At 54.7% G+C, this 14,786-nt stretch overlaps 2 protein-coding genes across 2 annotated transcripts; both read left to right on the forward strand.

Moving 5' to 3' along the window:
- The first annotated feature begins 1,902 nt into the window (after positions 1-1,902).
- On the forward strand, positions 1,903-4,495 carry LOC147528707 (homeobox protein HMX1). The gene is made up of 2 exons (XM_086612235.1): positions 1,903-2,167; positions 3,921-4,495. Exons 1-2 carry the CDS (start codon positions 1,903-1,905, stop codon positions 4,493-4,495), a joined length of 840 nt encoding a protein of 279 aa, XP_086468361.1.
- An 8,586-nt stretch (positions 4,496-13,081) lies between these two features.
- Positions 13,082-14,466, forward strand: LOC147528708 (uncharacterized). The gene is made up of 2 exons (XM_086612294.1): positions 13,082-13,289; positions 13,883-14,466. Exons 1-2 carry the CDS (start codon positions 13,082-13,084, stop codon positions 14,464-14,466), a joined length of 792 nt encoding a protein of 263 aa, XP_086468420.1.
- The last annotated feature ends 320 nt before the right edge of the window (positions 14,467-14,786 follow it).

Below are 14,786 nucleotides of genomic sequence, written 5' to 3' on the forward strand. Positions count from 1 at the left end.
CCCTGCGGGACACTCCCGTCGGGTAGCAACCGGTGCCTCCCTTCGAAAGCGAGAGGAGGAGGCGGGGCTTGGGAAAGGGGTGCTTATCCAGGAGTACCGTGAAGGGGAACAAGTCGGGATATCCCGACAGAGGAGGCAGAGCAGAGCGGGAGGAGAGAGTTGACCTGCAGGTGAACATCGCAAGGGCATCTGCGTACTCACCCAAACCTTCACGGGTCTCCGACGTGCGCTCTGGATCGTCCCTCTTCAAACCTGGCCCGCCTGGTCCCAAGGGAAAAGGCAGAGGATAACCCTCCTGGCCCGGCACCCTTCGCCGAGGGGGAGTTTTGTGGGGTTGCTGGGGGTCCCTATCCGTCGGAGGGCCGATCCAGAAGGCTCAGGAAGAGAGGGCAGGCAGAGGCCGGCTTTACGGCTTTCCATGAAGTGGAATTACGATAGGAATAATAATAAAAAAAAGTCGGCCTGCGGAGAGGTAAGGGCAGGAGACATAGGCTGGGTGCCGGAGCGGGCAGCGCACCGCCGCTGCCTCCCAGCCCGGGGCAGCGGGCGATGGGGCTTCGTGGACGGCCTCGTCTTCGATGAGCGGGAGGTGTCTGTCTTTCTAAACAAGCTATACAGACATAATATACATATATGTACACAAATATGCACATATATACAAATATGCACATATACGTATAAATATATATACATATATTTTAAAATATGCCTATATATGTATATGTATATGTATATATATGTGTATATATATGTGTGTGTATATATATATATATATATAAAAATATATATAAAGGAAAAGGTTAAATGTCACTGACCGGGCCTCGGGAGACCCTGTAGACCAGGGTCCCCCACCTTCCCGTACCGGGCACCCTTCCCTCCAGCGGCGGGACAGTCCGCGGCCGCGGACACTGCCAGCTCACGGCGGCAGAAGTCCCTCCTCTCCACCCCCCCCGGGTCCAAGTGCCCCAACCCCGAGTGCTCCGGGCGGGGGCCAACCTCACCGCTCCGCCGGCACCCCGCGGCGGTGGGTGCCGGACCCGCGGGGCCGGTGCGGGCTCTCCGGGCGGCGGAGGGCGCATCTCCTCCGTTCATCGCCGCCACCGCAGACATGAAAGCACTCGGCGGGGGGTGGGAGGGGAGTTGATTATTATTAATGATATTAATATAACTGCGATGTCAGTGGAGCGGATTGGCTGCCTGGGCTGCCCGCTGCGCCCGCTGCATCCAATGGGAGGGCCGGGACGTGGAGCGGCCAAGCCCCCCCCGGCTGCGGTCCGTGTGCCGTGGCCGGCGCTGCCGCTCCCCCCGCGCCGGCATTTGCTCCCTAATTGACCTAAATAAGGAGCTCGTGAGTGGCAGCCCCGGGGCGGCGCACGCACACGCACACACCCCCCCGCACAGCGCACACACGCACACACACACACACACGCACGCACACACACACACGCACGCACACGCACACGCCCGCCCAGGCACCGGCAGCGCCCGGCCCCGCCGCGCTCCGCGCCCTGCGCTTCCCCTGCGGAAATCCCATTTGCCGCCGCGCTCCTCCAATCGCAGGATTCCCCCTCTCGTGTCCGGCGTTTAACTCGCATGACATTTTTATTTCGTTATTATCGTTTTCGCGCAGAATCTGGCGCCTCCGATGGGTTGTCGGGTGGCTTTTTTTTTTTTTTTTTTTTCCTTTCCCGTTCCCTTCCCCTCCTCCCCCCTCCCCTCCTAGCTTGCAGGAAATGATGGCAAACCGCGATCTGAAATGATTACTCCGGAAAAAAAGCCTTTTATACCAGGAGAGCATCCACGGGGCTAGGCAGAGGCAGGCGGCGGCCCGCGGGGCAGCGGGGAGCCGAGGATCCAGCCGCCGGCGCAGCCGGGACCCCCCTCCCGCAGCTCTCTCCGACGATGCCGGACGAAGCCACGGAAAACGCCGGCTCCACCTCCGCCCGCGTCTCGTCCTTCTTCATCGAGGACCTGCTGGGCACCGAGGGCACGGCGGGCGGCGGGGCGCGGCGGGCGGCGGCGGGCGGCGGTGGCGGCCGCGGGGGTCCGCGCTGCGGGCCGCGCTCCCCGCTGCGCCTCGGCGCCCCGGGCTGCCCCCTCCGCGACGCCGCCGTCGGCTGGTACCGCCGAGCGCACGCCGCTTTCCTGGGCTGCGCCAGCCCCGACAGTAAGTCGCCTTTCCCTACCCTTAATGGCCGGGTCCGACTGGGGCCGGGGGCTGGGGGGGTGTCTCTGCTCCTCCCGGGGGTCCGGTCCTGCCGCTGCCGCAGCCCCTGTCCTGGGGGCGGGCGCGGACGGGGGTGCGCGGAGAGCCCCCCGCAGCCCTCGCCCTGCCTCCCGTTTTCGGCGGCCCGGGGCAAATCTCCGGAAATGCTCACGGTGTATCAGGCACCTGGAGCCTCCGCCCCGCCTGCCGCTCGCCCCAAAATGTAAACAGTTGGGGTGTTTCTCTTGCTCGAGGATTCTTTTCTTTCCCTTTTTATTTTCCCCCTATTCTTTTTTATTATTTATTTTTTATTTTTTATTTCTTTTCTTTAAGAGAGGGGTCTGGCTGTTTTGACGCCCCAGAAAGCTGGAAAGCTGGGAGCACCGTCCCTAGCAGCGCAGTGGAGAGTTTGGAAAGCCAGGGAAGCAGCTGGGCTCGGTCCGCTGCACCCCGGCCGCCCCTTCCCGCAGAGCCGGCCCCGCCGCCCTCCCCTCCCTCCGCCCGCAGCCCGGCTCCGCGCGGCGCAGCGCGGCAGGGGCAGGCAGCGGCCTGTCCGTGCCGGGATCCCGCAGGAAAGGGCGCTGGAGGGAAAGCCTGTGTTCAGGGGCAGAAATTCACATCTGAAAAAGTTTATGGGCAGCGATCAGTGGTTATTTTTATCCTGATAGAAAAAAATCTTGTCCCTCGGCTCATCCCTCTGATTCTATACGAGCCTGTAGAGTTCGCACGATTGCTCAATAAGGAAGAGAGGCGTGATCTGTAATCCAGTTTCTTTTTACAGTGACGGGTTTATTAATATTATTAATTTCTCTCAAAAATACATCTGGAAAGAGAAAACGACTCCCGAAACAACTACCTTGATTTTCTCGCTTTTTATTTTCCTTCTCCTATGTTCTATAAAGAGTAGGAAATATTTTTTTCCCCTTTAAAATTGCTAATGGAAAGCACGATGTTGGAAACTCCACGGAGACATGCTGAGAGGCAATGTCCCGATATTAGAGTAGCTGACTCAGTCCATTTAGTTTATCAACTTCAGAATAACTTGAAGGGAAAATATTTCCTTCTTACTTCCCTTTATATACACACATGCGCCACTATACTTACCCCCTTTACACACACCAATATACTTACATATGTACTTGTAAGTATACATATGTACACATGTGTGTAAATGTGTACACGTGTGTGTATAAATATGAGTACACAGGTATTCACGTGTGTACATCCATATATGAAAAAGTATATATATATTTCTATGCATTTATATGTGTGTGTATACTTGTACGCTTGTAGGTGGAGTAAACATTTATCTAAAAGTATATGTATGTTACATACACATATAAGTGTGCATATAGGTGTGTACACTCAGATGTGTAAACACCCATATATGAGTATGTACATAGATGAGTATACGTAGATATACATGAAGCGTAATGTGTACGCTTACATGTAAGTATGAGTGCGCGTGTGTGTCTATACCCACAAATATTTGGGAGCTTTTCACGAGAGACAGGGCAGCGGCAGGAACCTTCGCCCGGGCTCCTTGCCCGTCAGGCGGCCCCGGCACCCCGGCCTCGCTCCCTCCGCAGCCGCGTTAGCTCCCCTGCCGGCAGAGCGGGGCGAGGGGCAGGCGGGCGGCGGGGCGATGCCTCTCTCTCGCCTCTGCTCTCCGGAGTAACGGTCCCACTTCCCAGCCCTCTGCCTTTCTCCGCAGCCAGCGACCGGGACTCGCCCGAGCTGCCCGAGGAGCCGGCGGAGCGGGCGGGCGGCGGCGGGCGGGCGGCGGCGCGGGGCCCGGCGGGCGGGCGGCCCGGCCCGGGCGGCCGCGAGGAAGAGGAGGACCGCGGCGAGGAGCCGGGAGAACCGGAGCAACGCGCCGCCGGCCGCAAGAAGAAGACGCGCACGGTGTTCAGCCGCAGCCAGGTCTTCCAGCTGGAGTCCACCTTCGACGTGAAGCGCTACCTGAGCAGCTCGGAGCGGGCCGGGCTGGCCGCCTCGCTGCACCTCACCGAGACCCAGGTGAAGATCTGGTTCCAGAACCGCCGCAACAAGTGGAAGCGGCAGCTGGCGGCCGACCTGGAGGCGGCCAACCTCTCCCACGCCGCCCAAAGGATAGTGCGGGTCCCTATTTTGTACCACGAGAACTCGCCGGCGAGCGCCTTGGGCTTCACCCTGCCCCACATGTCGCCCCCCTTGGTGGGCTTCTCCAGCGGCGTCAGTTATCCCCTGGGCACCTTCCCCGCCGCCTCCCTCCCTTTCCTACGGTCGCAAATGACTGGACTCGTCTGAGCGCCCACCTGTGCCTGGACCGCGGCCCCCTCTCCCCCTCCTCCGGCTTCCAGCTCCACCCCCCCTCCTCCCCGGACTTTTTATTTCCAACTTACACGTTTTTCGATCTTCTGCTTTTTGACTTTTTTTTTTTTAAAAAAAAAAAAAATCGTGCAATAAACTTACTTTTGGAGTTAACTCGGAGCGACGCGCAGCAGCCGGAGGGAACCGAAAGGATTACGCGGACCCCAGCCATGAGCCGGGAGCGGGTCGGCGGGGCTCCCCCCGCCGCGCATCCAAAGAAAATGCAGCCCCGCGGCAGCGGCAAAGTCCTCACCGCCGCCTCGGCCCCGGGGTGAGACAGACCGGCGTTTTCTGGGGGGCAGCAGCCCTCCCAGACCCTTCCCTCCCCGCCCCGCAGAGCTGCCGAGCGTGAGACGAATGTACGGAACCGCCGGGGCCGGAGACTCTTCCCGGCCCCGCTGCTCCCGCCCCACGGACGGCGAAGCCTCGGGGTCTCCGCCGCGGCCAAGGGACCTTTCCCGGGTCCTCAGCTGCCCCGTGCCAGAGCTCCTGCCGGGGAAACCTTTCCTTATCCCGGCTGCTTTCCGTGCAGAGCGGGGAGCCCTGCGGATCCCCGCCTCCAGCAGCTTTTCCAGGGCCCTTTGTTTTAGCCACTTAATTCGTACAGATTTCCCCCCCATCCCCCCGACACACTCCTCCATTGTTACTCTTATTTTCTATACGATCGATACTCAAGCATGTGCCGATGCCCCCTGGTCCTTCTCGACGCAGGCTTTTTGATTTGAAACAACTTGAAGGCAAATTGTTGGAATGAATTCGCCCTGCTAAAGTCCGAGGTGTGAGGATTTGGGTCATTTGTTTTCGTTTTATTTCCCTGACAAACTAAATACTAAAATACACGGTTAAGTATATATATATATACATATATGTATGAAATTCAACATACTGTATTTTATCAGTGGATTTGCCACTTCTTTCAGTCTCCTGAGGAGGCTGAGGAAAATGCACCTCGGCTTGTCCGTCTCTTACGGGATCGGTTTGTGTAATCGATTAATAGTTCGCACTGGCAATTAAAAAGGAAGGAAAGAAAAATAATCAGCTGGGGACAGTCTGGAGAGATGTATGGCTAGTTATGCAAGCTAACCTGTAATGTGATGTTATATGAAGTATTATGCATGCCAAGCTTTTTTTTCCCCCCTTTATTAGCTGTTTTGTTTTCCCCTCCCTACCCACCGCTAAAATGAATATCGGGTCGATCATTGTTTTAGAGGTTTGGATTTCTTTTTCCGAATATTAAGGGGGAAATGACCTTGCGAAACTCAGCCTTGGTGGAAGGTCAAGCTTTAATCGTACGTTTTAGAGCATAATCAGGTGGAATTGAACCGACGGGCTCGGGGCACTCAGTGTCCCCGCAGGGAAAGCCGGGTCCTGGATCTGTTGGGGTATGTGCATGTTGATCTCTCTCCAGCGAAGGAACAGCTCTCTAATTCTTACTATTTCCTATGCTTTACGCTGTATTTGGAGCAATCTCACCGTTTCTTGTTATGAAATCGAGCGGCGAGATGCGGCGGAGCTTCAGCTTTGATAAGAAACCTGAGAAGAAGGGTCAGGGGCGGATTATAGCCTCTCCACTGCTTTTTTTTTTTCTTTTTCTTCTTTTTTTTTTTTTTTTTTTCCCTCGCTTCTGCCTGAAACACGGCTCTGGGCACCAGCCTGCACGGTTAAATTCAGGACGCTGAAAGCCTCAAAACCACTCGAGAATGAAACAAATATAAATATATTCCGAGTTGCTGAGCAAAGCGCCGGGATGCTCGTTTCGACTTGAGCCCCGTCTCTGGAAGCTGTTTGGGGTTTGGTGGGTTTTTTGTTTGGTTTTTTTTTTTTTTTTCCTCTAACTGCTCTGAAAACCTTCGTCTCACTCCGAGAGATTTTCGCCTGCTGTTTTCTTTGCATATCCGTCAAACGACTGAGTTTGGGGAGAAAACTTCTAAAGCCTGGTCCCCGAGCAGTGTAAGGAGGACTGGGAAGCGGCGAGGTTGGGGGTGTCGATCCCCGGACGGGACCCTCCGGCCGCGAGCGGAGAGGCTGGGTTGGACTTCGGCCTTTTCATGCGCAGAGGGTGTGACTTGGGGCGATGTTTCTTCCTCGGGGAGCAAACACTCGATTCGATACCGTTCAGAGCCAGGATACCCCTGGAAGAAAGCGGCCAGATCGCTTCCCCCTCCATATGCAGCTCCCCGGGTCTCCTAGAGTTACGTACTGGAGTAAAATCCTGACTCACTACAGTCATATCAGAGTAGATTGTAATCCAACGCGAAACTTAACACGCCTGCCACTCTACACATGCCTTTTCTTTGGAGTAACCTATGAGATTATTATACTTCTGATTCTACTAAATATTCTTTTCTTGAAGTTAAGGAACTGGCAGGGCTAAATGAGCAATCGGATTTTTAAAATGTGTTTTGACATTAGTTTGTTTGGTTTTTAAAGACGTGCTGATTATATCAATAAACAGATTTTTTTTCATACACTGTATTTGTAACTTATGATCATAGTAAAATATTAAAAAGGTGCAAGACGTGAATTCCTCTAAGAAAAAGTGCTTACTTATGCCTTATTCTGTACATGCTGAAAGTGCTTTATAGTGGCTTATTAAAAGTATGTGCTGAAAGTAGGAACATATACACCTCAGGTTTCTTTACCTCGTAGCTTTTTTTAATGACGCTTTTGGTTGTGCCTGATGGCAAGAAATTTCTGCAGGATGCAGAGAAACAGCCAGCAGAAGACGGAGTCCTTGATGAACGTTTGACGATTTCAAAGCAGGCAAAAAAAAAAAAAAAAAAAAAAAGCAAACTCCAAGCCCACCCCTCAAATCGGGACAGCAGATTCCTCGCAGTTTCCTTCCCTGTGAATATTTTTCATTAAACAAATCAAAGAGGTAAGAGACACGCTTTGTGCCTCTTCTGCTAGAAGAAAAATGTTGGCGGACTGTAAAGCTCAAAGTAGTTTCGCAAAGTCTGTTTGCGACATACAGAGACATACGTTGCTGCTTTACAGATCAAAGCAACCTCAGAATAGCTTTAAAATAAATCCAGTTATACTACAGCTGTAATATTATTATGCAGCATAAATCCTTGTCTGTTGACATTTATTTAATGAATGTTGCTACAACAGCTTAGCTAGATGGCACTCCAGAGGCGAGGCAAAGGAAAACCTTGCCAGACTACTCACAAAGATAACTTGTGTTTTTTGGGCGCTAATAAAAATAATTAGGGATTTTTTTTTTTCCTAAGCAAACAAAACGAAAATCAAAACACTATCCTGAATAATAGTCCTGAAATAAATTCCTGGTATAGCTGCCGTAAGACGTTATTATTAATTACACTTTAAATGAAAATGATCGATAGGCTGAAAAGCACCTTGTTAAATGGCTACTTTGCAAACGGTACATTGCTCACCGGCTTAAGATGGCCTATAACTTTTCTCGCAGGCATGGGTCTAAAATATTCATGCAAATCAATACTTGATAAATCTCATAGGTGCGCGCCGGCTCCACTGTTGAACGATATATTTGGATCGATTTTTTTTTTTCTTTTGTATTGCATTATCTTGGAACAGTCTGTCTCTGCCCCCTGTGAACAAGGCAGCCGGGCGGGGAGCGGGCCCCGCTCTCACCATCGATCGCAGACTCGCTCCAGACTGCAGCCCACTCGCGGCATTTAGGGCTCTCAGTCTCAAATTAGATCCAGGCAATTTTCTTACATTTCCCGTCCCCTTCCCGACGAGTGTAACTTTATGGAGGATTTCTTAACGCTTCATTTAACTGTCCTGTATTTCTCAGCCTTCCTTACGGATCCTACGTTTTAATTTCTGTGGTGTGAGATACACGCATGTCCATTAAAAAAAGATATTCATGAAAATCTAGGCTGTGCCGAAAATTTAAAGCTCTTTTCTTTTTCTTTTCTTTTCTTTTCTTTTCTTTTCTTTTCTTTTCTTTTCTTTTCTTTTCTTTTCTTTTCTTTTCTTTTCTTTTCTTTTCTTTTCTTTTCTTTTCTTTTCTTTTCTTTTCTTTTCTTTTCTTTTCTTTTCTTTTCTTTTCTTTTCTTTTCTTTTCTTTTCTTTTCTTTTCTTTCTTTTCTTTTCTTTTCTTTTCTTTTCTTTCTTTTCTTTTCTTTTCTTTTCTTTCTTTTCTTTTCTTTTCTTTTCTTTTCTTTTCTTTTCTTTTCTTTTCTTTTCTTTTCTTTTCTTTCTTTTCTTTTCTTTTCTTTTCTTTTCTTTTCTTTCTTTTCTTTTCTTTTCTTTTCTTTTCTTTTCTTTTCTTTTCTTTTCTTTTCTTTTCTTTTCTTTTCTTTTCTTTTCTTTTCTTTTCTTTTCTTTTCTTTTCTTCTTTCTCCTCTCCTCTCCTCTCCTCTCCTCTCCTCTCCTCTCCTCTCCTCTCCTCTCCTCTCCTCTCCTCTCCTCTCCTCTCCTCTCCTCTCCTCTCCTCTCCTCTCCTCTCCTCTCCTCTCCTCTCCTCTCCTCTCCTCTCCTCTCCTCTCCTCTCCTCTCCTCTCCTCTCCTCTCCTCTCCTCTCCTCTCCTCTCCTCTCCTCTCTCCTTTTTCCTCTCTCCTCTCTTTCCTCTCTTTCCTCTCTCTTCTCTCTCCTCTCTCCTGCAATTCCAGTCTACTGAGCAGCCGAGGTTTACTCGCTTTATTCGGAAATCCAATAATCCGCACGCCTCTCGTATCAAGTGCAGAGGTTGAAGGAAGGCGATTTAGTCGAGGACTTTGATTTGGCCTCAGAGGGAAATAAAAGGTTTCGGGAAAGGGATGCTCTATCCCGGGGTCACAGCGCAGCCAGATCCGCCTATGCCCGGCACCTCGGGGATGAAGGAGTCGGCTCGGCACGCCCGGCTCCCCCGAAAACTGTTTATGTGTGATGCTTGTAGCTGCCTTCCTGTAGGACTCCGGGAAAAGTTGTTTTCCAGCCAGTGAAACCGTTTTCTCTCCCTTCCCTCCCTGCCCGAGACCCCCAGCGCCGGTCGGGGATGTCCCCGCTGCCCGCGGGCGGGCCCCGCCGGGAAGGGGAGAGACCGCCACAGCCATCGGCAACTTACACCCGGCTACTGCTGAACCGCAAACCCGAGTTTATTTTAGGGACCTGCAGCTCTGAGGCAGCCAAAGCCGTTATTTTGATGAACTTTTCAGAGAACTCTTGGACCCACCGGCCCGAGCCGCGTCCCGGAGGAGCAGCGGGACGGCTGAAAGACCGTGGCAAGGTGCCAGTGTGACCGCAATTAGCGCCGTCTAATTTGCAAGGGGACGTGAAATCCAGAGAGGGCCTATTTTACCCTCGAGTACATCGGGGGATAAAACAAGCCCGATTCCTTAAGCCCAGTAAAACCGGACTCTCTGGCGTTTCTGTAGGATCTAATCAGATTTCATTTCCGTCAGATTTAGGTTTAGAGTCGGAGACTTTATGTGCTCTGAGCTAAAATGGAAATAAAGATATGTGTGCTGGGTAATTTCTGGTAAAAAGATTTCCCAGGTAAAATGTTTCCGTTCAGCATGGTGTTACCTCCTAATATAAGGAATTTATTATTCGAAGAAAAAGCTTCGCTCTCCCTGCGCTGCTGCTGTGCAATACCAGCCGCCGTGTCATGACACGTCCCAGACGACAAGATTTCTCCAGGATAAAATACAAATGAAGCGCGGCATTAAAAAGTGCCAGTGTCGGAAGAACTCTACCTATTGTAAGGAAAATTGTTGATTTTAAACGGGGTGTCGGAAGGCCTTTGGAGCCTGGGGAGTGAATTGCACTGATGCGGAGCAGTGCTGCGAAGGAAGAGCCCCGCTGGACCCTCCCTGGGCAGCGAGACCCCCTTTGCTGGCACAGCCCCGGGCAGCTCATCCTCACAGAAAGCGGGATGTCCGGCCACAGCCGCCCCCTCCCCGCGCCGCTTTCAGCCAAGCCTCTGCCCGGGGCTGCGCTCCCCACGTTCCGGGTATCAGTCACTCGGAAAAGCCCCTGACTTTTGGCAAGGTCTGTTGCCCCGCCGCCCCGTCGGACACCGCTCCCCCCCAGCAGCTCGGGGCCAAATATGGACGGGCCGGGGCTCGGAGGAGTCTGCTGGGGGCCTGGAGCGGGCCCGGGGGGCTCCGTCGCCCTCCCCCGCAGCAGCCCTGCTGCAGAGCACTCCCACCGTGGGGAAGCACTTTGCAGGAGGTTGTCTGGGTGTTGCAGGATACGTTTCTACCTGTTGGTACGCGGAGCCAAGTCTTTACTCCCCCCTGAAGATAAGGGATAATCTAACAGAGGGCATCGGGAGCCCGGTACTGATGTGGCTTGTAGGGCTCGCTGCAGGGGGGACCCCGGAGCCTCCCCGTCCTCTTGTTGCCAGTGAATTGCTTCCAACTTGCCCCATCGGCTGGGGAGGTCTGGCAGTGTAGCTTGCTCCCTCACCGCACAGAGGTTGTCAGGGTAAAATATCGGTTTTGTAAAGTGGCCAAATGGGACTGGGAAAGGAGGACAGACCTTTCCCTGCGGGATGTTACAGGGCCGGGTCTCCCAGGGCTGGGCTTGGACTGCTGGGGCGGGCGGAGGGGGACGCCGTGAAAAAAATGAGGAGATAAAACTTATGTCTCCTTCTTCAATTTCCTTCTTATTTTCTGCCTTCTTCAAGTTTTCTTTTTTCTTCCAAGAAAATGTCTTCTAGGAAAAAACACTGAGTCAATGCATTTGCTTTTAAAGATGGATTTTTGCGGGACTGAAAGGGGAAATGGTTTGCAGCAAGAACAGATGGGGAAGTGAGGCCGAGACGGGAGTGCAGGGGTAAAAGACCGACCCGACCTGGCATCCAAGTCTCCTGTGCTCCAAGTTTTACCAGTTCGCATGGATTTTTAAAATTTATCTTCTCAGCTGCTTCTTAGCATTTTGTACCTCTGTTCCCTGTCCCTTCTCTCGGGGTGTCGCTCTCTCTTAATGGGACATTTCGCTCCACCAGGACCACCGGCTTGTACATGAGATTGCAAGACAATTGCAACGAGTTGGTCATTTGGCCAATAATCGTGTTGATGGAAGACGGATATACACATCTTTCTTTCTTTTTTTTTTTTTTCTGCCTGGTGGAAAGCGTACAGCTCTCCAGCAGACGGCTGCATTAAAATGTGAGTGCATTTATAAAGTGAAACAAATTTTCATGAAAAAAGAGCTGAAACCTGCTCTCTCAAGTACCAGTGCGTTAAAGATTAACACAGTCCAAAGCCTTAAGGTGCTCTGATTTTAGCTCACGGAATCTCTGGCATCACAATATTTAAAAGCCTGTCAGCACTTCTATTGTCAACTCTTTTTTCAAGGGCTTCTCGCTTGCCCTCAGCAGTTTTCGTGGTGGAAACCTCAAGATTCGGATTAAAAGGCCTCTTAAAAGCCGGTTGGAAACATTTCTCAGGCTTTACACAGAGGTGCAGGAGAGGATTCCCTGCGATCCACTGCTGATGGCTGCTCTAACGTAGCTGGACGTGTTGAGTAGCCCAAGCGGTTTGTAAAATGGTGCAGTGCTGGCAGATGGGGAGTGAGTGAAAGTTCTCCAGGTAATACAGAAATACAACAGTCCTTCCCTGAGTACCCCAGCATCTCCCATAGCACAGGTGAGGGCTTCTCCATCCTCCAACAGGCACACCTTGGCCGTACTCATACACACACCTCAGCGAGCACTTTCTCTCCATTCCTGTACCAAGTGCAGGGTCTTATACAACTTTTATCTCTTGAAAACTACAGAAGAGCTCTGCACATCCGATGGTGGGGGGTGGGATTTCGGAGTGGCTTGACACCACGGAGCTCCTCGGGAGGAGAGGGGTTCCCTTTCTCCCCAGGAGAACTCTGCGTACTCGGCCTGAGGGTCTGCAGGTGGAAGGTATGAATTACCCCTCCCCAGAGTCCCCCGACCCCCTACAACAGCATCAATAATCTGCAGCAAATGCCCTCTGCAGACTGTCTGGGGTCCTGCCAGGTGCTATACAAACACAGGGAAGGGTTTCACTGATTCCCATCTTCCCCTTTCCCTCCTGCCCTCTCACTGTCATCACTGACTTTCCTTGTCGCACTCCACCCCATTCCCCTGCTCACATTTCCCATCCTCTCCCTTGATCCTCTCCTTCACTCCAGACATCTCCCTCCTGTCATTCCACCTCCTCTTCCTCGTTCCCTTGGGCTCTCTTGGGCCTGGCTCTGCCAGTGAAGGGCCTGGGCAGGAGGACAGCCAGCCCAAGGGCAGCCCCTTGGGGCACACCTCACCGACAGCGAGGAAAGGGGCACCTTGGCCTTCACCTCCCACCCCTTCCTCTCCGCTTCTCTCCATCTCCTGCTCCTTTTCCTCCTTCGCTCCCTCTCTTCCCTGCCGTCTCCCCTCCCTCCCTCCCTCCGTCCCCCGCACATCGCTCCCCCCCTCCTCAGTCCTTTGGCTCCCTCTAGCTCCATTCCCTCCCTCCACCGCCCCGACCCCTCCTCCCTCCCCCCCGATCAATCCTTCCCTCCTCCCCGGCTGCCGCTGCCGCCCTCCCGCCGCAGCCAGTCCTGCGGCGCGGCTCGGCTCGGCTCGGCGCGCCATGGTGCAGCTCGGGGGCGGCCGCCGAGCCCCACCGCCGGCCCCGGCCGCGCCGCCGGCCTTCAGCATCGACAGCATCCTGCGGCCCGGCCCCCGCCGCCCGGCCCGGGAGCAGGACGGAGCCCGCTGCGCGCTGCCTGAGGAGGAGGAGGAGGAGGAAGAAGAGGGGCCTGCAGAGCAAGACCCTAGTAAAGGCTCCATCAGCTCGGGTACAGAGCCGGCAGCCCGCCTCTGGCTGTCTCGCACGTCGGGTCGCAGCCCGGCCCCCACCCAGGCGACGACCCCGGCCCGGTCCGCAGCCCGGCATCCGGCGGGGGTCTGCCTCGGGCGTCCCCAGCACCGCCGCGCCGCGCCGGGCCCGCGCACACGCACACGCAGCCACACGCACTTATACCCACGCACACGCAGCCGCGGCGCCCACTCAGCTGGAGGAGGAACCGAGGTTCTGCGGGCGAGCGGAGGGAAACACCACGGGCACACGCAGACACACACGCACCAACCTGCTTCCAGGGGCTCTCCCAGGGTGTTTTACCCGCCTCCCGCCCTCCTTGGCTGTTTGTCCTGTATCCAGGAGCCCCTGGCTTCTCTGTCGCACAGCCGGTAGAGACATTGCCTTAGATCCTCACTGGAAGCGCCTCGCCCTTCTCCCCTCCGGGGCGGGGGGGCCGTAGCCAGCTCTCAGCAACCCCCTCCCCATCCTGTCCCCCACCCCTCGGCCCCACTCCCGAGCGCTCAGCCGGGCCGTGCGTGCATGCGGGGCGCGGGCGGTGGCGGGGCGCTGATGCTGTGTTTGCTGTTGCAGGCAGCGATCCCCGCCGGCTCCGGCCGGAGGGGACGAGCCGCGGCCTCCGCCCGGCGGCCGAGGGCGGCGATGCGGGCTCCCCGCTCCGCGCCGAGGGGCTGCGCGGCCCTCGGCAGCCGCCGCCGCGGGAGGCCGGGGGCTGCGGCGGGGAGAGCGGCAGGTCGCCGGCGGCGGGCGGCAGGAAGAAGACGCGGACCATCTTCTCCAAGAGCCAGGTCTTCCAGCTGGAGTCCACCTTCGACGTGAAGCGCTACCTGAGCAGCGCCGAGCGGGCCGGGCTGGCCGCCGCGCTGCACCTCACCGAGACCCAGGTGAAGATCTGGTTCCAGAACCGCCGCAACAAGCTCAAGAGACAGATGTCTGTGGAGCCCGAAGGCCCGGGCCAGGGGCCGGCGGAGCCCCCCGGGGAGCCGCCGCCCGCCCCCGCGGCTCTCTCCTTCCCGACCCTTTACAAGGACAGCACTCTGCTCAACCGCTGCCTGCTGCCGCTGCCCTTCCCCCTGCTCTACCCGGGCAGCGCCATCCCCTACCTCTGCCTCCCCGGGCCGGGCAAACACTTCAGTCTGGTGGAAGGGGACGTATAGCCTCTCCCCACGGCCCCCGACCTTCCTCTTGCCGAGGGCCGCCCCGATGTTATTTATGCCTCCGCCGTGTCGGTGGGGTGTCTGCCTTCTCCGCGGCCGACGGCAGCCGTTCCCTGGCCCACGGAGGGGCCGTCCGGGCTCCCCCCACCCGTGTCCGTGGGCCGCCGACACGTTGTTAAAGTTTCAAAAGGCGCTGCCAGCCCGCCCTGGCTCTTGCAGCGTTTTTTCTCTGGTCACCAGGATGGAGGAGATAACACAGAGCCACCAAAGAAACCGGGATGCGTTCTGTCTCCCTCCCTCCCAAATTATTCCGTGCCCGC

The sequence above is a fragment of the Tauraco erythrolophus genome, chromosome 5, assembly GCF_009769465.1.
Source record: "Tauraco erythrolophus isolate bTauEry1 chromosome 5, bTauEry1.pri, whole genome shotgun sequence".
In the NCBI taxonomy this organism is placed as follows: domain Eukaryota; kingdom Metazoa; phylum Chordata; class Aves; order Musophagiformes; family Musophagidae; genus Tauraco; species Tauraco erythrolophus.

Excerpts from the sequence above, each read along its gene's own strand:
- LOC147528708 (XM_086612294.1), top strand. The coding sequence starts at position 13,082 with ATGGTGCAGCTCGGGGGCGGCCGCCGAGCCCCACCGCCGGCCCCGGCC. Across the intron at positions 13,290-13,882 it reads TAAAGGCTCCATCAGCTCGG|GCAGCGATCCCCGCCGGCTC; the intron begins GTACAGAGCCGG and ends TTGCTGTTGCAG.
- LOC147528707 (XM_086612235.1), top strand. The coding sequence starts at position 1,903 with ATGCCGGACGAAGCCACGGAAAACGCCGGCTCCACCTCCGCCCGCGTC. Across the intron at positions 2,168-3,920 it reads GGGCTGCGCCAGCCCCGACA|CCAGCGACCGGGACTCGCCC; the intron begins GTAAGTCGCCTT and ends CTTTCTCCGCAG.